The 24235-nt window shown below is 36.7% G+C and overlaps 1 protein-coding gene across 2 annotated transcripts in view; it reads left to right on the top strand.

Moving 5' to 3' along the window:
* The window catches only part of SNTG1 (syntrophin gamma 1), a 339473-nt gene that overhangs the window by 299493 nt on the left and 15745 nt on the right, over window positions 1-24235 (top strand). For both annotated transcript variants that reach the window (XM_056110271.1, XM_056110281.1), the window contains one exon: window positions 10310-10420. In XM_056110271.1, coding sequence (XP_055966246.1) covers window positions 10310-10420 — 111 coding nt within the window. The remainder of the gene's footprint in view (window positions 1-10309; window positions 10421-24235) is intronic.

The raw sequence follows: 24235 nt of genomic DNA on the forward strand, positions 1-24235 counted from the left end.
TAGTTTCATAATTTAAATTAATCTAATAAATTAGATAAAATAAGTTGGAAAAAGTTAGTCTAAATGTTATAAGACACTTCCTACCCATTTATACCTCTTGGAGAGCCCGGCAAGATACCAAGAGTATCCTGCCTGCATGGGCAGAGCCTGGCAAGCTCCCCATGGCGTATTCGATATACCAAATACAGTAACGAAAACAGGTCTCATTCCCCTGACCCTGAAAGAGCTTCCAATTGCTGGGAAAAGACAAGTAAGAAGAGGCTGCTAAAATCTCAGGGCTGGAAGGAATACAGACGTCAGTGGTGCCTGCTCGAGTAATTTGACGCTCAATGGGATAACAGTGATACAGTGACATTATGAAATATTGCCAAACTAGTCACTAAACTTTATTTCATTAAAACTCTCAACCAGGGAATTTTATCAGACTATAATTACGATCAGAAAGCACTTATTTGAGAAGAGGAATTATGACTATCACCAAAAAGTGTGTTTGACCAAAGCCAACATAGAGAGGAATTTTACTCAGGAGAGTACAGTTAAGCTAAATTTAAGTCTTTAGGTCATTTGTGCTGAAACTCTAGAATTGGCTGACGGATGGACTCTTCAGACAGAAAGATAAAGTGTGTATTTGTGCTCAGGGGTGGGGGTCGGGAGGAGGTGTCGGAGTGTTATTTACATTGCAGCAATGACCTTCATCGCTCCTAATCACAGTTCGTGCGCTATTATAAAAATGCTACTCTTGCCTGGCCTTCAGTAAGGAGGTGTGCGTGAGTGGGTGTTCTTTCCTAGTCATTGGGAGTTGAGTCAGCCTGTGGCCATCCTGCTGACTTTTTGCCCGACTGCTTCAACATAAAAGCTGAGACAAAACAAAATTCTTTTTGATTCAAAATACCCGCAAGGCAAAAGAATCTCACACTACTAGATGAGAAGGAATGAACATTTATTTGAACACATTTCTGAAGGTCAGTATATACTTGGAGTTTTTCTTTCTTGCTAATATGTTTGGGTCCAGGGTGCCATTTCTGTACGATAAGGAAGAAAAGCCTGACCTAGAGCCTTCAGCTACATAACTATCCCTCTTGCCTTCATGTGCTTAGTAGGGAACGGAAGTTGCTGTTGTGGCATGTAGGACAAACTGTTGAGTCAGCAGGGTTGAAAGGTAGGAAAAGGCAAATGCTTTCACTACTCTTTTAATTTCTTTCCATGTGTTAATAAGAATGCAAGTTCAAGGCCATCCGCGAATTACTGGGGCAAGGGTGATGTGTAAAAGAATCTGTATGCATTATAGTGAAGATAATATCTAGCCCTGAGACCATGAAAAGTAATAGCTCTTAATAATTCTGTAGGAAAGTAGGTATTAACAGAAGGAAGCTTGGCAAAACGATGAGCTGCATTTGCTGCAAGAAGGTTGCTCATCAGATGAGTTCAAGAGAATCATCTTTTGAATACTAATGAGAGTACATATATTTTTCATGATTTGTTCTACTATTTTGTGTGTTTATTTCCTTGGTCTTGCCTGTGGTGTGCAGGAGCTCTCCTGGCTCTGTGCTGAGGGGTTTCTCAGCAGAATATGTGGTTCTATAATCAATCCTGAATCTTCCTAGGTAAAGCATGTGTGTTCCCTCCACTTACAACTGACTCTCAGTATATAATATAATGCTTAGTTTGTTTTTTACTAGATCGTTAGGAAGATGCAGTCGAGCAGACTTCTGAATGTTTGGGTTTGAGAGGGTCATGCCAGAACTGTTCCTCTCACAGCGCAATGGCTGACCACAGTTTTCCTATCTACAAGGTGTCTTGGTTTTTTTTAAATTCTTTTTTATTCAAAGCATTTGCAAAGCAAAAGAATTCCTGAGTTATTTTCATAGAAGGCATGAGCCTTTGACCCTCAAGTATATATCCCCATTCAAAATTATTTTTTGTTATATTTATTTATTGAATCACTGTGAGAAAAGCTATAATGCTTTCAGGTTTAAGTCTCGGTCATACAATGATCAAACACCCTTCACTTCACTAGTACTTATTTTTCATGAACAAGAACCCCAATATAACCCCCTCTCACCCCTCCCAATGCCTGTGAGGCAGATGATTTCTACTTAACTCTCTCTCTACTTTGGTTGCATTCATTATTTCGACAAAATATGCACCATTATTTTTTAAAAATTTCCCCCCAACAATCAGAACTGCTGAAAAGACATTGTGAAATAATTTGTTTTCTGTAGCTGGTTATGGGAACCATATGATTTTGGATTTCTGAGATTTTACTAATTAAGTCTGGAGGGATTTCTTCCAAGAGCCAGATAATTACAAGATTGCTTTCTGTGTGTCTGGTGCTATAACCGTGCCAGAGAGCCACTCAGAGGGGGCAACTCGTGACCTTGGTAGGTCGTAAAGGACGATTCAATTCCTCTCCCCTTCCCATGAGGCTGCAGTTGCCCTGTCACCGCCTGGTGACATACCTGGCTTTCCAATAAGCTCTGAGGCGGCGGCCACCTTGCTGCTGGAGATTGGGGGGGAAGGTGAAGGGGAGAGACAGACATCCTTTCCTTCCTGGGGAGGCGTGTTGCTGTAGTTTAACATATAGTCCATTCACTTTTCTGCCGCAAGCTGCCGGGCTCCGAATTAAGTCCTTGTGCCTCTGGAGCCATGGTCGTGCTGGAAAGCTGCTTGTCCATTCAAAATTATTTCAAGAAATAATTATTTTAGACTCCAGTTGGGATACCTAATTTTTAATCAATTTCCTATAGGTCCATTTAAACATTAGGTCATATCAACTCAGATGTAATTTAAACTGAAATACTGCATGGGTGCTTAACCAAATCAAGATAATTTAATACAAATAATACATAAAGATGTGCATTTGAGGGTAATTTATTACATGCTGATAGCTTAATGTACAAAATCATTTCCCAAATTTAAGTGTTTTACTTGTGATTTGAATATAAACTAGCAGTTTCTAGAAATACAAATGCCTCCAAACTTTGTTTTTAATATGCTTGGGAAAAAAAGAGTAGTGTCTCCATATGAATAGATTTTGTAATTAGATTTTGAAATTATGTTAGTAACTATGAACAGCAATGTCTGAATAATATAGATATGTGACACTGAATGGCAAAGTGATTTACTCATTAATCTGTACAGAAATATTGATTCAGACATAGCTACCTCAGTAAACTCATTTTATTTTCTTTCCAGAGCTATAACTACACTTGACTCAACAGCTGTGTGTTTATATTAAAAAAATAAGTGGAAAATGTTTATTTGTATATAGCACTGTAGCACTGTCCTCCCGTTGTTCATTGATTTTTTCGAGCGGGCCCAGTAACGTCTCCATTGTGAGATTTGTTGTTACTGTTTTTGGCATATTGAATACGTCAGAGGGAGCTTGCCAGACTCTGCCATGTGGACGAGATACTCTCAGTAGCTTGCCGGGCTCTTCGAGAGGGGTGGAGGAATCAAACCCAGGTTGGCCACATGCAAGGCAAAGGCCCTACTTCCTGTGCTATCGCTCCAGCCTATTTATTTGTATAGAGTTGCTAATGCAAACTGTATGAATGACTTTTATCATGTTGCAGAAAAAAACAACATTAATAAATATAAAACAAAACTACAATTCAAGAAATTTACAACAAAAAGAAAATTTTTCTTTTTTTTTGGCAGGGGAGGGGTGCACTCGGAGGGGTATACCTGGCGATGCTCAGGGCTTACTCCTAGCTCTGCACTCAAGGACCATTCCTGACAGAGCTCGGGGGGGCCATATGTGTTGCCAGGGACTGACCTTGGGTAGCAAATGGGCAAGGCAAGCTCCCTGCCATGCACTGTTGCTCTGGCACCCGAAAATAAATAGTCTTGCCAAAATTTAACTAAAATTCTTTTTTTTCTTTATTTTAATGTTTTAATAAAGATGTTTTATATAAGACTATGCATATTTTAGAGGTTCTGCTTTATACCTGTTCAAAATACCAAAATATACTCACCACCAAAATGTCAATATCAGTTCTTTGAATCTACTCTCCCATTTTTTCCCTGCTTGTGTTCCTCATTTTGTAATCTCTGGGCTGGAGCGATAGCACAGCGGGTAGGGCGTTTGGCCTTACAAGCGACCAACATGGCTGACCCGAGTTCGATTCCTCCGCCCCTCTCGGAGAGCCCGGCAAGCTACCAGGAGTATTGGATATGCCAGACACAGTAACAACAAAGTCTCCAATGGAGACGTTACTGGGCCCGCTCGAGCAAATCGACGATCAACGGGAGGGCCTTTACCTTTACCTTACCTTTAGTCCCAAGGTCAGAGTTCATGGATATACTTCATTTGCATATCCCTTGGTTAGCTTTTCTCTCTGTTACATACAAATACAACCATTGTATACTTGTATAATTGTCTTTCCCCTTTTGATTTATTTCACCAAGCATCACTCCCTCCCATCTCATCCATGGTGTTGCAAAAGCAAATTTATTCATATTTGTGGCTTTGGCTACTTTTTTATTGCTTTCCCTATTTTTAATGAATCTGCATCAAATCCAATAAATTAATATTTATACTGGTTGTTGGGAGTTTTCAATCCAAAGCCAAATACTAATGACGAAAGTTACCTAGAGAAAACAGATACTGTTTGAACTTGCAAAATTCAGTTGATATTTTTGCTTATCTATATGCATGGAAATTCTATAACACTCTATGTTCTAACTTCCCCACCTCTACAATATCGTTTCCTATAATAGAACCATAAACAAAGGTAAATGACATGCATTTCAATTATTAAGAGTTCTGTCTTAATGCATCTCTTGTGCAATGTATTTTATTTATGATTTTTTAAATGTGTTTCATTTTATGTTGAAAGGCAGCACATCTGGTGCTCCAGCACCTATTCCCAGTTTGGGGAAGAAAATGATACTTCTACTGAAGAAAATGGAAGAAATATTCCTCAGCAGAAACATCCATAATTAGGCCTTTATTGTAAGAATTGAGCATCCTTGAGATGAGTTAGGGAAATTGTCAAGCAAAGGGAACAGGGTTTTTTTTGTATTAAAAATACACACACACACACACACACACAAAAGATTGTATTTTTAAATGGAGGGAGAGATAAAAGATTTCAAAAAGTCATTCACTTTACAGAAAATCTGTTGATATTTTCATGATTATATTCTTTAATTTTTGTAATGTTTATTGTTATGTCATCATGTACTTACCAAGTTGTAATTGGTTTCTTATATATATTTTTATATTTTCATAATTGATTTTCATCATTGTATTTACAGTGCATGTTCCTCTCATCAACATATTCAGAAACAAGTGTATCCAATACTGTAGCTTTTGACTTAATTTATATAATGCTATTATAAATATTAACATGATGATATTTCAATTTTGCTAAAAGAAATATCTAAATTGTATCCAAAATTACAAAGGGAAAATTATTAAATTTTACATATATTCCAAATGAATCACTGCTAAAGGACACAGTTTAATTGTTCATTTCTTCTGCCGGGGCTAAACAATTATATAAAAGTAGTTTTCCTCTCATAAATGAATATTACAAAAATCAAAAATAAAATCAGATGATTTTATTCACAATTTAATTTAGATAACAACTTATGCTTAGAGAATGACTTTAAGTATTCTTATTCAGCTAAATATTATAACTTATTTGTTCACTTAAAAAAAAGTAATGACTAGTTTTTCAAGAAAGTGCCGGTCTATGCCTTTGAGTTTTTTATGTCATTGGTAATACTGTGGTTCCGGCTGATGGATAGGTGCGTGCTGCAGGCTCAAGGTGATGATGGTACAGAGCATTGGCTGTGCAGCCACCATGACTGATCCCTGGACCCTGTACTGTTCGCTGAACCTCACCAGGTCTGATCCCTGGGCCCAGAGCCAGGAGGCAGTCCTGAGCACAACCGGCTGAGTGTGACCCAAACAACCAAATAATAATAACAATAATTCTAATAATCATAAAGATAACAATAACAATAATCTTCCAAATTATATACTCCTATCAACTTGTGAAGATTTATAACAATTCTCTAGTTTTTCATTAGTAACCATTGTCTTCTTAACATTGCGCTCCTCTAATTAAACAATTTTCAAACTTACATCTCTAAAGTAGGCATTTCAGGGGCCAGAGATGTTGTAGAGTTGTAAGGCACTTGTTTTGCATGTGGCACCTGATCCAGATGGTCCTGGCACTGCATATGTTCCCTTGAGAACCACCAGGGGTGATCCCTGGGTACAGAGCCAGGAATAACCCTGTCAAACCTATGTAATAATGATAATAATAATAACAAAAGCAGCAAATAAAATAGATACTGCATATAATACTACCCTTATCACAAGAATCTTATTTCTATAAACTAGAAAAATTCCATTTACTCTGTCTCTTATGCTTTCTTCATGTACATATTGTCCATAGTTTCATCTGAAAGATTTCTTAATAGCCTTGTTCTTCTCAGAAACCAGATTGGCTTGTATCAGGCTTCATGAGGAAATTGGCAGGCTGATTCCCAGACACAGCATGGCCGAATACCTCATCTTCATCACCTGGAAAATAAACTTTCTTTAGGACCACTTTTCCAGGGGCTTTTAGTTTTATCAGAAAGGACCCCGCCTGCTTTATTGATGCTGAAAACATCATAAAAAGCTTTGATTTTGACCTCCAAATGCGGGCGTAGTCCACAGGGTCACTTACCTACAGAAGCTTACTCTGTCCACTCATGCTTCGACATGCTAAGCCCAAAAATCTCTCAACACAACTCAGTCATTTCTTTTTTATCTTAAATAGCTTCACGGGGCTTCCCCTAATGGCCAGCGTTGTAATGTGATGAAGCATTTCAGGCCCAAGAATTAATTCATGGGTACCTAGATCACTAGCTTAGCCAGCATGATTGTGTCCTCTGGCTTTGCTCATGGTGGATTTCAATGGACAAAGTAGATCTATTTTTTAAAAAAAGTAATGATGTTGGTATTAAATATAGAATAGAGGTCTACACAAAATCCAAGTATGATGGACAGTTCTTGCTCCACGTTTTCTTCTGTCTCTCCCTGTCGTTCAGCGTGCGGTAGGTTCTGGTGAAAAGGCCTATTGCTTTTCTGTCAAATACACTGCTTTAATCCAGAACCAAAAGAGTCTTAGCTGTGAATTGATCTCTAACTGGGATTTAATCTAAACTCCACAGGATGGGTTCTGAATGAGTCCTGTGATAAATTCTGGATGGTTATAATGAAACCAGTGGTGGCTCCCAGGCTCCAGGCAGCCACCAGACAGCTCAACTCTCAGAACTCAGCCTCGCCGTGTGGTGTGGACTATTTCTAGCATGGTCTTTCTTCCATCAGATTCCACACAGTGGCATCAAAGACAGAGAAGGGGCTTGGTTGGTTGGACTTCAAGGAAATATGAAAATTGGGAAACAGGTGGTGAAGGTTTAAGAGAGATAAACTCAGATGCAGAGAGTTGTCCCTGAAAACTAGTCACCCACGAAGGGAACTTGGTTTCCTACCAGAGTGACGCCAACAGCAGCAAAAAACAGTATGTTCTTTATATTCCTGTGACCACTAGATTGTCCAGAACAAGACAAAAAGGGAAAACAAGAGCAAAGGATGATAGTTATGACATCAGGGAGACAATACAGCTTCTGGGCAATTGCCTTGCACACAGCTGACCCTGTTTGGATCCACAACACGTTATATTATCCTCTGAGCACTGTGAGGACAGAGCATGAAGTCAGGAGTTAGCCTGAGACTAGCCAGGCTTGGTCCAAAAAGAAAAAATAAACTAAACCAAGTTAAAAAGTAAAGCAAACTAGTTATATATTTGTACGTATAATTTATAACAATGTTTGAGACAAATAGTAAGAATATAAGACTTATCATTCTCCTCCAGATCCATGTTCCTGAAGAACATAAACATCTTTAAAATAAACACAAGAATAATATGAATGAATTCAACCCATGGAATGGAGTTTAGGCTAAAAGGAGTCTGACCTAAATATTGGCATATTTTATTGAATAAACTCTTACTTACTAAAATGTCCTGGTTTTACCTTAAAGCCTTTTTTGTGGTACTGATTCTATTCTAGATACTATGCTGCATGCAGCCACTGATTTATTGGTTTGAATTTTCTGTGATGGTTTCTCAGAGCTCTGTTAGACTATTGGGATAATTTGAGGAAAACTGTTAAGGTCCCCTTCTATCATCCCCTATTGGTATTTGTTCATTACCATTATCATGACTCAATGAGTTAAGCATTTTATAGAAGTAAAATTAAATATTTTTGTTGGGGTCCCCAACACAGTCAGGCAGTGGGAGGCTACAGGGACTGTATCACAAGGACTGTGGGAAAATCATATCAGAAAATTACATTTCCTTATTCTGAGGCTTTGGTAGGACATACGTTTTCTTGAGAGTTAATGTTAGTTCAGGATCTTTACAGACCTTTAACAAACAAAATGGAAACAGAGCTTTCAGTCCTATCGATTGTTTAATTCCCAATGTAGGAGAAATAAACTATTTTATAACTGTCATTGAAGGCATCAGTTAGTACTTTCAATACCAGAATGGACAACCAAATGAAAGGCCAATGAGAACTTGCATAAAACTGCAACTAACACAAAAGCAGAGAGCCCGGCAAGCTACCGAGAGTATTCAATATGCCAAACACAGTAACAACAAAGTCTCCAATGGAGACGTTACTGGGCCCGCTCGAGCAAATCGACGATCAACGGAAGGGCCTTTACCTTTTTTTAACACAAAAGAAACAGCAATAGATTTTCAAAGATGAAATCCTATTATAAATATCATGACATCCTGATAAATAACCAAGAACACAAACATCATAAACTAGCTTTTGATTAACATCATGAATGAGTAACCTAATTCTTTACTTTGCAAGGTTTTATATTTAAGTGTACTATTGCATCTTGCTAAGAGCAAGTAACAAAATTTAATTAATATTGATAATGTTTTCAATGGGCTGGAGTGATAGCACAGCGATAGGATGTTTGCCTTGCACGCAGCCAACATGGCCGACCCGAGTTTGATTCCTCCGTTACTCTCGGAGAGCCCAGCAAGCTACCGAGAGTATCTTGCCCGCACGGCAGAGCCTGGCAAGCTACCCGTGATGTATTCGATATGCCAAACACAGTAACAGTAACAAGTGTCACAATGCTTTCAATATAATAAAAAAATAAAGAGCAATCTCTCAAACACATGGTGACTATTGATGGAAACAAAAATATTTAATTTTACTTCTATAAAATACTTAGCTCATCGAGTCATGATAAAGGTACTAAACAAATACCAATAGGGAATGATATGAGGGGACCTTAGTGGTTTTCCTCAAATTATCACAACAGTCTAACAGAGCTCTGAGAAACCATCACAGAAAAGTCAAGCCAATAAATCTGTGACTGCAGTCAGTGTGGTATCTTGAATCAGTACCAGAAAAAGCCTTTAAGGTAAAATCAGGAAATTTTAATAAGTAAGAGTTTATTTAACAAAATACGCCAATAGTTAGTTCATTGACTGTCATAATGTACCATATTGGGATGAAATATCAATTCTGAAGCGCTCAGTTTGGAGAACATACAGGAATACCGCATACTGTCTTCTAAATTAAAATACTCTTCTATCACCTGCAAAATTTCTTTGGACTTTTTAAGGAAATACAATATTGCTGTATGCTCAAAAAGCAAACACTCAGCTATGTTTTAATTAGAATTTTGATTCTATGTAAATCTCCTACTCCTATTGAAATGTTAGAAGACAAAGCTTTGTAAAAATAATCCATAAGCTGAGTTGTAGCAGTCTTATGAGAATAGTTATATAAAATGCTTATTCTGGATCCAACTAATATTATTCATATTTCTGCATATTAATCTTTCATCTTGACAAAGATATCAGCTATTAGTTTGAATTTTTAAGAGGAAATTTTACAGAATTATCTACAGAATTGTCAGTTTCACACATTGTCACTTCTATTCATAAGAAACAAATCAAAGATTTTTTGATGATTTAACTGTTTTCACTGGCATGAACTTTGAGTGATCTAGTTATAATTTTATTATTATGTAAGATAAAGACACTATCTGTACTTATTTTGTAATATTTATTTCAGGTTTACAAAGTAATTTCTAGAAATTGAAAGTCAAACCCAGTACTATATTATTGTCTGTGATAAATATATCTTAATCATCCTATAACATTTGAATATGATAGTTAATATGATTCACTGTAACCTATAGAGAACTGCTTTTCACTATGAATGTAGGTATTTATTGCACTAATTCCCATATGTTTCTTCTTTCCTTTAGGCAGTGCTTTGGAGGTATAAATTTTCTCAGCTTAAAGGTTCGTCAGATGATGGCAAGAGCAAAATCAAATTTTTATTTCAGAATCCAGATACTAAACAGATTGAAGCAAAGGTAAATCAAAGATATTATCGCATTATCCAGTTCTAAATATATTGATGTCATTAAGATGATAAATTAAAAATATGTTTATAAGAGCCAGTTGAACAAAACACTCCTACTCTGTAACTAAAATCATAAGTTAACCTTAAAACTTTGCTGGCAATTTTTCATAAAAGACATAATTTAAAATTAGTCATAACTAATCACACTTCTTAGTTTTAATTTTCTAAGACCTGCATTCTTGAAATTAAAGGTCTTCGTAGTTTAAAATTTTAAAGAATAGTTTGTACTACATTTAGGAATTCACTCTCTATTGTATCTTTATTTACCTTGAATATGAATTCCTAGAGAGAAATAAATAAACCAAATAGCTTCCTTATATCATTCTGTACTACATGAAATAAACAAATCGATTTTGTATGATTCCAAAAAAATTTTCAGCATTTTAAGTTACACTATATGTTAACTCATCAGAAAGATTTACAATTTTTATAAAGACGTGTGCTTTTCTTAAAAATAATATTTTTAAGCATTGCAGTTTAAAAAAACTTATAATCTGAATTTCTTTCAACACTTTAAAATTGAATTGATTGTAATAAATAAGAAGTATAGTTTTCAGTGAAGAGGAGTATAATAAGAAACAAATGTTAAAATAAAAAATTTATTTTATGTAATCAAAAAAATCAACTGTAAGTTTTTTAAGTCTGTGTTACATTTACCATGTATCTGTTATACTTATTTACCTATTTCATTTAAAGTGGGTGTAGTTTTAGCCTGTCATTTAAAAGTTTACAAAATTAACCCTGTCTGATATTCACAGTCCAATGTCCTATAGCTTTACCTAATTTTCAGATCAAGAACTTTCACTTCTTTTAGTAAATTAAGCACTTATCTTGAAGTTCTTCCTTTGTTTATTTCTGGATGTCTGTTAGAATACCTCATTTCTTTCTCTTATTTATCATTAAACTTACCTCACTTCCTCCTCAACTTTATTTCACTTAAGGATGTAGTTCCTTTAATGCATTTTTCTAAAATATTGGTGCTGCCCTCTGCTTTGGCCTTTATTTGTCCCCTGTTGCTTTTGTTTCATTATCGACTTTAATCCCTTGCCTAAAAGTTTTGAAATCATTGCCTCTCCCTTCAAAGGAGATTCCTTCTCTAAGTCTTCTGAAATCAGCTCCTCATCTTGGTTTCTCTTGTTGGCGTTGATTGATGGTTTATCTAGGACCAATCTCTTACACTGGCCTAGCAGTCTTCCAGTGGTTGGTAAGGTTTTTGGTTTGTTTGTGGTTTTTGAGCCATGCCTGTGTGTGCTGAGGTTTGCCCGTGCCAGCTCTTAGGGGAGCTGCTCAGGGACCCCACGTGTGCCCGGATTGACTCAGGTTGACTGTGCACACAGCAGGTGCCCTACATGCTCTATAATCTTTCTTGTCACATAAAAGGTAAAGGTAAAGGCCCTCCCGTTGATCGTCGATTTGCTCGAGCGGGCCCAGTAACGTCTCCATTGGAGACTTTGTTGTTACTGTGTCTGGCATATCGAATACTCTCAGTAGCTTGCCGGGCTCTCCAAGAGGGGCAGAGGAATCGAACTCGGGTCGGCCATGTCGGCCGCTTGTAAGGCGAACGCCCTACCCGCTGTGCTATTGCTCCAGCGATATATTATTATTATCACATATATTTTTACATATATTATTATTATTATTATATATATATTATATATATTATTATTATTATCACATATATTATTTTTAATATTATTATACAAATATTCACTACTGTTGTTGTAAAAAGATATCTTTAGGTCTTAGTAGACTTCTAGATCTTTCAAAATAGCCTGTAGCAGAAACCTGGGTATGAAAGAGATCACTTAGTGCTTACTCTGTCTAAGTACTTTTACTCAGCACGATACTCTAACTCTATAACCCTGAAGATCAAGGACTTTCCATTCATATATTTTCCAAGAACTTCCAAGTACTTCCATTTCATCTACGTATCATAGTTTCTTTACCTGGCCATTGGACTTTGACACATGGGTCACTTCTAGAATTTGGCTATTATGAAGAGTGCTACAATGAGCAGAGGAATATAGATGTCTTTTCAGAAGAGAATTTTTTGGCCCTTGGAACCGGTGACAAAAAGTGGAACTGCCGGGTTTATACAGATGCTCAGTTATGAGGGTTTTGTTACTTTTTAGCTGTTAATTCTTCTAACAGTAAATGACACTAATTAATTATAAAAGTGGTTATCTCCAGAGATTTTTTTTGCCATGCCTTTATACCATCATGATCACGTTCATCCTGTTGTTTGTCGATTTCCTCTAGCAGGCACCAGTAACGTCTCCTTCTTCCTAGCCCTGAGATTTTAAAAGAGCTATTTCAATGCTCTTTCAGGATTAGGAGAATGAGACCCATCATTGTTACTGGTATTTGGCATATTGAGTATGACATGAAAAGTTTGCCACACTCTGCCGTGTGGGCAGGATACTTTTGGTAGCCTACCAGGTTCTCCAAAGGAAAAATAAGATAATAAGATGTCCGGGAGCTGGGTTTTATAGTCTCTGCATCTTGGCCATTGATGGGACCAACCTGGCATTGGTGGCAGCTGGTGGGTGTGACACCTACCTACTGGAAGATGGGGGGGTCTGGGTGGAGAAGGCCCAGTCCCAATCCGAGTAGGCTTGGAGACCTCAGCCCCGGGACCCGCATACCTGGGTTCCTCTGCCAGTTCTTTCATGCATGACCGGACCTGTGGAGAGTGGTCCCAGCATGGCCTTGGCTGAATCTGGAGGTCCTCAGCTGCTGGGGCTCTGCTCGAGGCGGGCGGGGGAAAGGGGAGAGAAACTCAACCGTCCCCCCTCCAAGGGGCCCCGGTGAGGACAGCCAGGCATGGGGGCAGGAGACTCTGCCATAATACCTTTATACTCTTTATACTTTATACTCATACCTTCATACCATAAAAATTCTATAAAAATATGAACTAGTATAATAGTCATTTTGTGACATTTATTATTAAAGCATGTTATCGATAGTCAAAAGTAACATCACAAGAATTTCAGCATATGTCAATTGCAATATTTATGGAACTAATATATAATAAAGATGGCATTTAAAGGACATGTATGGTATTTAATAATTGAACTTATCAATGTAAGAACATCACTATTCTTAAATGAATGCAGAATACATAGAAACGTATTAAAAATATTTTCCTAACATTTTCTAGCAGGGTTATTTTGGGTAATTTATCACCAAACTACAACTCTCACCATGCAAAGTACATAAATGGGATTCAGTAAATCACTGATAAATTGATTAATCATTAAAAAACCTAGTGCCATTACTGATAAAGTACTCAGCTATGTTTATTGATCAAAAGAAGCAAGTTGAGATGATTATTTAATACATTCAATTGCTCTTTCCTACAGTGGACTTTCCTATTTTTAACCATAACACAATCTTCTGTCATTTACTGGTACATATTTTACGATTTGTCCATACTAATAATTGTTGCATCTTTTTTTCTTTGGTTGGGTTTTGAGCCATGGCCTATTAACAGTGGATTTGCTCTTAGTTCTATACTCAGGGATCATGGCTGGCAGGGTAGCATTCGTGGTGTAGATCAAAGTCAGGGAGACAGGCACTCCCCCTCCTATACAATCACTTAGGTCACCTTAATTTTTTTGTTTAAATGTGGTAAGTTCTATAAGTTGGGAGTTTGTAAACTGAGAAGCATCAAGTTAGGGCTAAGAACTTTTATTGTGTATATTAAATAATGCCTCTTAACATATGTCTGTTATAACACTGGCTTTCACCCTGAATGGTAATAGTGAACTAGTATGCATTTTACAGTTGGCTAAAAACTTTTAAACTCAAAGAATATTTCCTACAATATAGCTTCCCTAAAGTCTATCCTAGAATCACAAAAGTAGTAACTTTGTCTTAATTTATTTAAAATTTTTTGTATTATTTACCTTTGTCTGCAGAAGTCTCTTTTTTATTTAACCAGAAAACTTAAGTATTTATAACCTGTATGGATATAAAAATCATACTAAAGTCTGTATTAGAAAATATAAAAAAGGTTTAACATTTGTTATTAATAACTGTCTGCCAACTTCGTTCTCATTAGTCTCATTTTGTTCTTTCTTTTATTATTTTGGTTTAATTTAATAAGATTTTTCCTTCAACATAAATAAAGGTATAAAAATAGTCATTTTAAGGCAGTTAAAATTTTTCTTCTAAGAAAACAAATATAGGTATCATGACAACAGAAATAAACATATATATTGTTTTCTCAGAAGAGAAAATATAGGGTAAAATAAATATGCAAACTCTTCCAGTGTTGAAACGAGTTGTTAAAACATATTAAATCATTACAATTAAGATTTTAAATACTTTCTTTAAGAATTTGCCAGAAAAAGACCATCAGTAAAGGCACGTGCCTTGCTTATTCTGACATAAGATTGATGCCTGGAATGCACATGGTTCTCTGAGCTCTACCAAGAGTGACCAGGAGTCAACTCCAAGCACTGTTGATTGTGGCCCCCAAGTTACAAAAAGCCAACCAGTAAACAAAGAATAAAATGGAAAAAGTACTAATATGAAAGTAGTTTGTTTAAGCATTTCAAATTCTTCAAAGTTTTACTACAATTTCGTATTATGCTATTATTTGAAAATAATGAGCAATAATTGAAAGAAATTTCAGTTTCCCTTGTATTGATTAAGAATATCAATTGGTGTTTTAATCAAAATCTTCACCGGATATATCATGAATGAACTATTTGGGTATTTAGATGGTTATCAAGTTAGAAATATTTTAAGATTAAATGTTTTTAAGGCTCTATGGAAAATTATACGTATGGGTCAAAGAAATAGCACAAGGGCAAGACACTTATCCTGACTGAGGAGAAATCGGGTTTGGTGTCAGGACCACGTATGGTTCCTAACCATTCCCAGGAGTGATCCTTGAGCACAGAGCCAAGGAAATCCTGACTACCAACAGTCATGGCTCAACACTTTTGAAAAGGAATCTGGGGATGATGTCAAATGATGCATATTTGACATGACTTTCTACAGAGAACAAGACTTTTTGTATGTAACTTTCTGTATAGAATAAGACTTTTCTATGTAACAAAGAACCCTTCTGACTTCATGCATCACCTTTCCAAATGGAAGGAGCCTGGAAAATTGTTTATTAACAAATAATATGATTTGCATATGAAATCTCAGCAGAAGATATTTTAAAGCTCCCTGGAACCTCATTTATGTTCTCCCAAACAGCCAATAATTCTATCCAAATTATTCCTACAGGAAGTAATTTTCACTTCTTTCACAAATTCTGGGACAGAATATATTTCGTAAAATACCAGATTGTAAAGTTCCCTGTTGATATATTTTTGAAGTTATGATTTCTGTTTACAAAAGCTATAACCCGCCATAAATAAATTAGTAGAGAAAAATAATTTTATCATCAACATCAAAGAATAGGTGCGCCAAGGACCAAGCGTGTGCCCGCTAAAACCTACAGAGCAGACTTCATCCCAAGAGTCAATAACCTCCATGACTAAATGCCACAGCTCACAGATCCTGCTTCAACTGGCATACTTGATGCTAGGCAGGGATGCCACGGAGGACACAGCAGCCCTTGCAGTCCTCGTAGAAAAATGTCAGCGCTGAAAGATACACAGAGGACATGAACATCAAATGCCTTCGCCACCATGTCACTGCATTTTGCTTCATTCCCCTTCCCAGAATGCACCATCATTCACGTAATAGCTCACTCCAGTGTTCTCTGTCCGGGAGAGACTGTCCTACTTTTTTATATGAAGGTTTTGTCTTATTGAGTCCATCGATAGTCTAAAATAGGTAATAGATTCTTCTGATGCACAAGCTACAATCCAAAAGCAGCGAACTCCAGAAGTCGGGAAAATATGACATTAAGAAAGAAAACACAGTGGTCTTTCATAGACTGACATCCAATATATAAAAATCTATCATGACAAAAAAAAAAGAACTACTTTTAATAAACTCGACAGGTAGACAAGCTCAAGAAGAGGCAAAACCTTGGTCCATCGGCACGGCATGGAGGTTAGCAGCGAGATAGAGGAGAAGGAGAATAAAAAGCTAAATAAATTCAGTATAGTGTTATGGAGTAACAGGGCACATTGGTAGTAAGTGTGGGAATATACATTTGAGAGATGTAAATTTATATATGTAGAACTTACACAGTCTTCTAAACTGTTTCCATAGTATAAAGGAAAGGTAAATACAAACTTGGGTATTTTAAGTTAAAAAAAGAATATTCAAATAAATGTAAAATGAAAGAGGATGCACTACAGTGAATGACACAGAAATGAACTTCACCTTAACAGAGTACAACACAGTCATTTGATACCAATAAATTCTGTAAGGTAAAAGAAATAATTTCGTAGTTACATACAATCTGCAAAGCTTGAGTCAAAATAAATACAGTCTTAATAGTCAAGTAACAACAAAAAAGATTGATTCAGTATTTAAAAAAAAAGAAAAACCTCTTCCACGGGCCAAGCTCAAGGGGTAGACCGCATGCTTAGAATGTGTGGGGCCCCATGTTCAATTTTAATTTCAATTTCCTGCTCCACATAGACTCCCGAGCATTATTTTTTAAAATAATATATCACATTCGTGGACATGGATGAAATTTGCCAAATATTTAAAGGCCTGATAAAATTTTTATTAAACTTTCAAACATTAGAAATTTGTGAGGTCAGAAACATATTGATCCCATATTCAACAACGAAATGCAAAAACCATAAACTGGACCTGTGAAATTGTACAGGAGATAGGGCTCGTCCTTGAGCATGGCTGACCCTGGTTTGATCCCCATGTGGTCGCCAAGCACCACCAGGAGTGACCCTGAGTGCAGAACCAGGAGTAAGATCTGAGCACCACCTGGAGTAGCCACAAAATAACAAAAAACAAAAAACATAAACCAAAAATCTCTAGTGACTATTGATATAAAAATGCTTAGTGAAATATAAGCAAATCGAGTTCAAATGTACTTTAAAAGAATTATATACTACAACTATACTGAAAAGAAAAAATAGACAGAATTCAGTAGGATTTTATGATGATTATTCTCAACACGGTAAAGAGAAAACTTTTTATGAAACAATAAGTTCAATTAGAATATAACACAGAAAATATTATAGCCAATCTGGAAAGAGAGAGAGAGAGAGAGAGAGAGAGAGAGAGAGAGAGAGAGATGGGGCGGGGTGGGGGGATAGACTTCTTCTAAGATTTGAAAGAAAGCAAAAGTTACCACTTTTCTTCTTAATTTTTCAACTTGGTATTGGAATATTAGCCAGACCAATTAGGCAATAAAAAGAAATGAAGTGCATTGAAACTGAAGTCAAATATTAAAGATATTTTACTATACAGTAATATGTTTAGACAAAACGAAAGACTGCAAAAATAGACCTAATTAGAAGATTTCTCAACGTTTCAAGATAATTAATTGTAAAGAAGAGAAATTGAGGAAATAAAACAGGGCCAAAGAGATAGTCGAGCCAGTAGGATGCTTGCCATGCACGCTATCTGGATTCAATCCTCAGCATCCCATATGGTCCCCTGAGTACTGCCAGGAGTGATCTCTGGGTGCAGTCAGGATTAGGCGCTGAGCATCGCTGGGTGTGGGAAAGGGAAGGGAAAGGAGGGGGTAGGAAAAGAAGGAGACAGGAGGGGAGAGAGAAATGGATGGGGTTCTAGATAACAGAGAACATCTCTTAGGAATTAACCAAAACGGGGGAAGGCTGAGCCCTGAAGCTAATGAAATAGTAATAAAGGAAACATTAAGGAAAAATAAAGGAAAAGAGCAGAAAACAATCTTTTTAAGCTTATGAACTGGAAAAAGAATCAATACCATCGTCCTGTCTACAAATTCAATGTAACTCACAATGAGGTGTGTGTGTGTGTGTGTGTGTGTGTGTCTTTTTAACCAAAAAAGACTTGATATCTAGGAAATAATAGGCAGTACAGGATAAAAGAAAAGAAAGAAGGAAACAGTAATAAAACAGGTGTTTTTACATTTTTAAGTACAAATATAATAAAAAGAAAAATAAAAAATATAATAAAAAGAAAAGAGTATTGAACTCTGTGTAATCCCATCAACGGCCAAGACCCAGAGACTATAAAATCCAGCTCCCGGAAGCGTGCATGGCCGCATTTGTGGCTGCTACATCTTATCATCTCATTCCTACTTTGGACAACCTGGCAGGCTACCGAATGTAACCTGCCCACACGGCAGAGTCTGGCAAACTCCCCGTGGCGTACCCAATATGCCAAATACCAGTAAGAATGATGGGTCTCATTCTCCTAACCCTGAAAGAGTCTTGAATATGGCACTTTTTAAAATCTCAGGGCTAGGGCGAAGGAGACGTTACTGGGGCCTGCTCGAGGCAATCGACGAACAACAGGATAATCATGATCATGATCGTGATTGAACTCCATTGAAGTAGGCAGAAAAATAGAGATGGACACATTGATGATTATTTGATCTGTGACAGTCATACCAGGAACACACAATAAATAAATAATGATAACAATCTCTTCAACTAATGGTGCTAGTAAAACAAAACTTTCACATTAAAATATTTAGACACCTATTTCAGACCACAAATAAAAGACAAAGTTAAATTGGATCAAAATATTAGTATATGAACTAAAGTCACCAAATTCACAGAAGAAATCATGGAAAATTTTGGATTGCAGTGCTTTGGGCATCAAAGTAGATATGTTTACTACAGCCTTAGTCTTCTCTGTAAATAAAAGGAAATAATTGACACAATTAAAAGACAACAATGAAATACAGGGGGAAAATACAGATAATATATCAACTAAAGAGCTATGTCAAAATATTTAGGTAATTCATACAACTCAATACCAAAAAGGCAAATAATTCAATTTAATGAGGACAAAGGGAACCTTCGTATATGCTGAGAGAAGACAATGCTTATAAACTGATGATGAAATTCCTTATATTTTTTAAAAATATAAACTATGACAATTTAAACTCAACTTTTGCATATAGTACTAAAGGAAATTAATTTTTTTCTTCAAAAGGCATCTGTATACCCAGTACATGGAAACAACCTCAATGTTCTTTGATAGATGAAAGAATTAAGATGAAAGGAATAAAGGCAAGAATACTCTGTGCCCTAAAGAAAGGGCTCCACACTATTTATGAGAAAACAAAGAGAATTGGGGGACATTTTACTCAGAATATAAACAAAACCCAGAAAGTTGAATATCATATAATCTCACTTTAATTTAGGGATCTAAATAAGTCAGACTCATTGGAATTGGAATGGTGGCTTCTATGAAGCAGAAAAATAGTGTGATATGAGTCAAAAAGCAGCAAGTTTCACTTATACAATATGAACTATCGTAGCATGTTGCATATTGGTGATAATAAACAATACTCATCGCATATCTTGAGATTTTCAAGGGGAAAGACCTTAAGAAAATCTCCTTTCCTCCTTTCACAATGATCATGAGAGGAAGAAAGAAGAATAGAGAGATATAGGTGTATGCATATAGATCACTGTCACTGTCCTCCCGTTGTTCATTGATTTGCTCGAGCGGGCCCAGTATCGTCTCCATTGTGAGACTTTGTTGTTACTGTGTTTGGCATATCGAATATGTCATGGGGAGCTTGCCAGGCTATGATATATATTTATATACATCTTAAGCTTGTTAATTATCTTGACTATGGTTTTCATATATATATACATATGTACGTATATATTTATATGGAGATATGTCATGAAGAACATCTTAAATATGTGCAATTTTCTTTAGACTTGATCTTAGCCAAAAGGCCGAGAAGTGATTAATATATGCAATTTTTATATTTAAATATTTGCTTTATATATGTTTATATTATCTAAAGAGGGCTGGAGTGATAGCACAGCAGGTAGGGCGTTTGCCTTGCATACAGTTGATCCGGGTTTGTCTACAGTTGATCCGAGTTTGATTCCTCCACCCCTCTCTGAGAGCCCGGCAAGCTACCAAGAATGTCTCGCCCACACAGCAAAGCCTGACAAGCTACCAGTGACAGATTCGATATGCCAAACACAGTAACAACAAGTCTCACAATTTGTTTTGAGACGTTACTGGTGCCTGCTCAGGCAAATCAATGAACAATGGGAGGACAGTGCTACAGTGCTTTATATATGTTAAATATGTTACCAAAATTATTAGAATAAAAGAAAAGAAAGCTTTTAAAATTCAGGTGCTAATAGGCTTAAATATGGAGTCTGTCACAATGTTTCTTTGACCTTGAAAACTATTTTGAAAGTGTTCAGATGAGTTAGAGACACTATGTACATAGATCTTGACTCATGGGATAATAAGAAGTTTACAGTTTTAAAATAAAACACGCCTTAATTTAGTAGTACATCTCCACATTTCCAGTAATAAGACAGATCAATACATTACAACCAGAGCTATTATAATAAAAAATATGCAAAGCCTTGAGAACAAGAATATTTGAGTTGTATATATAATACAACATAAAGAGGCCTAATCGTTTTTAATATCCTGACCATGAAAAATTTTAAGAAATATAAAGACAGACAGCTGGATTTACATGAGATTTAAGGAGCTTATTTTGTCACTTGCTTTTGATATTTTTATTATTATTTTATCACTTAATAGGGATAATTTCATAATAAAAACAACCATTTTATATTTTCTCTGAAAGTTGAAACTCATAAATTTTCATTTCATTATTAGAAAGCTTAATTAATTTCCCATCTGTTTTTCAAAGCCTCAGTTAATTTCATAGAACTTTCCTTGTCATATAGAAAAATGATTGCAAATTGAAGTCATGAATGATATGGTTGTTAATTGGCAATTTAGAAATTATTTTCAACAAGAAGAAATTATTTTCAACAAGGAAATTCTGTTTCTATCTAGAATGTTAAAAAGGAAGGTTAAAATGGAGTGTTTGCAAGATGTCGATATCGATTTTAGCATAATAAAGGTTACTGACATTCTTGTAGTTCTGGTTAAATTTTTTATGTTTAAATGAAATATTTACCTCTACAATTACTAAAATTTTCTTTTTAGTGAAGGGAGATAGTTTTTACTGAGCAAAAGCTACATTGAAAGATATGGACTGAAGTCAAGGATTACGTGTTCCAGAGAGAACACAAGCTTGTAAATAGCAAGCAAGCAAGGAGAACTAGAAACATATGTCCCAGCCAGATCATGAGCATGGGGATGAAGAAACAGGCTTCAAATATTTTATTCTTGTCTTTATACATATTACTATTACCATTATTGTTTTATATGATGCAGCAGCTTGCTTCTGGGAGCTTGGTTTTACAGTCTCTAGGTCTTGTCTGTTGATGGGATTACACGGTGCTGGGGGCAGTTGGTGGGTGTAATGCCTACCTACTGGAAGATGGGGATCTGGGTGGAGGAGGCCCAGCCCCGATCCGAGCAGGCTTGGAGATCTCAGCCCTGTGTCCCGCACACCTGGATTTCCCCGCCAGTTCGTGAGGCTCGTCTGAGCATGTGGAGAGTGGTCTTAAGCATGGTTGTGGCTGGGTTCTGGGGGTCTTCAGCTGCCGGGGCTCTTCTCGAGGTGGGGAGGGAAACTCAACTTGACCCCTCCAAGAACTAGACCTCTTATGGTCTATTTCTTACTCTTGGAGAACCCAGCAGGCTACCAAGAGTATCCTGCCTGCATGGCAGAGTCTGGCAAGCTCCCGTGGCATATTCGACATGCCAAAAAAAGTAACAATAATGGGTCTCATTCCCCTGACCCTGAAAGAGCCTTCAATGTGGCACTTGCTATAATCTCAGGGCTAGGACAAATGGAGACATTACTGGTGCCTGCTTGAGGAAATTGATGAACAACGAGATGACAGTGATACAGTGATATGGTCAGATTTTCTCCAAAAAAAAATCACTCATGTAGCTTTATTTATTGAGGTCAATTACAAGTCCACTGATAAAATATTTCCTAAATGAGGACTAGTAGGATATTAATCAAACACACCTGAAATTGAAATTTAGAAGCTGAGTTGTGCTTTTCTGTGCAGAACAATAAGGGATACTGAGAGGCAAATATAAAAAGTAAAAAAAAAAAATTGCCTTTTATTTAGCCAGACAGTGCAGAATTTGGAGTCATTCTGAAAGATTGATGGCCAGAGACTTTATCTCTTCCTCCCTCTGATGCCCAGAGTCTTGGGAAAACAGTTGTGGCATAAGAACGCATTTCCTATGCGTTCTGTATGACCCGCACATGAAATCGAGGATTAGCTCCCAGTAAAGCTGCTTTACAAGTAATCTCTATAAGTCTTTATCTTACTCTTGCAAATTAGGGATAAAATGCGTATCTTAAAGGATGGCTCAAAGAACAAAATGTTCTGTGGCTTGCTGGGAGGACTGAATGATGCAATTGATGAAGCGTTTTGAACTATCAGCAGTGCATGCCGAAGAAGATCACTAAAGAATCTGTGACCTGTTGAAGTCTGACTTTGATAAATAAATTCGTGTTTGCTGTTTTGGATCTCATAAACACGGGAGTTTTATATTCCCCAAACTGGGTAGATCATGGCAGTGGATCCTCTACTGCATGAAAAATGAAGAATCAGCACCCTGCTGGTTGGTTTTTACAGTTTTTCTCTTTTCTTAATGTTTAACAACAAACCTTCTAAAACTTCAAGATCCGTTCCTTGTTCCTTCTCACTACAAACTGTATGTGTCACCGGCTGTTTCTATTACCGAGAAGAAGGAGATGAAGGAAGCCGTTGCTTCTACTGGCGCGGACACTGTATCCACCTCTGCTTGGAGTTCGTCCTGCAACATAATTGAAGCACAAGAAAATAAACCAAAGGCAAAAATCGAGCCCAATTTTGCATGTGAACCTATGTAAAAATACATGGGAATGTAGCACACTTTAAATCATTTGTTTTATACAATTTTTAAAAAACTTTTAATTGTACTAGAAAAATGTCTACATGCTTAAAAGGAGATATTTGAATAGAATATAGCTCTATCTTTTGTTATTGTTGAGTTGTTTTTTTCTTTTTTCTTTGCCACACCCAGTGGTGCTCATGTCTTTCTCCTGGCTCTGAGTTCAAGGATAACTCCTCAAGGACTCAGATGAACAATGTGGGGTGACAGAGGTTAAACCGGGGTCAGTTGCATGCAAGGCAAAGGCCCTATGTGCTGTGCTATCTCCTGGGCCCCAAGATTATCCCTTGACCTTTAAAGAACTCTGAATTCCAGACACACTATTTTTGTTTCTAGCTATTAGTTAGCTGATCTAGCTAATATAAATATGCTTCAACAAACACAGGAGAGCATATATTACTTCAAAAATAGTGTTTTATGGTTTTATGTAAACATGAAAAATTGAGGACTGGAGCGATAGCACAGGGGGTAGGGCATTTGCCTTGCACATGGCCGACTCAGGTTCGATTCCTCCATCCCTCTCGGATAGCCTGGCAAGCTACTGAGAGTATCTCACCCACATGGCAAAGCCTGGCAAGCTCCTCGTAGCATATTCGATATGCCAAAAACAGTAACAACAAGTCTTACAATTTGTTTTGAGACGTTACTGGTGCTCGTTTGAGCAAATCCATGAACAACGGGAGGACAGTGTGACAGTGTGATGAAAAATGGAATAGCCATGACCATTCAATATTGTTCTAGAAGTCCTAACAGGAACAATTAAATATGGGAAGGTTAAAATGGAGTACAAATATGAAAGGAAATAAAAACTATTGCTATTATCCATGCCAGGAAAATATACACTGTATCACTGTATCACTGTCAT

This window comes from Sorex fumeus, unplaced genomic scaffold (genome assembly GCF_029834395.1).
Source record: "Sorex fumeus unplaced genomic scaffold, SorFum_2.1 ptg000002l, whole genome shotgun sequence".
Taxonomy (NCBI): domain Eukaryota; kingdom Metazoa; phylum Chordata; class Mammalia; order Eulipotyphla; family Soricidae; genus Sorex; species Sorex fumeus.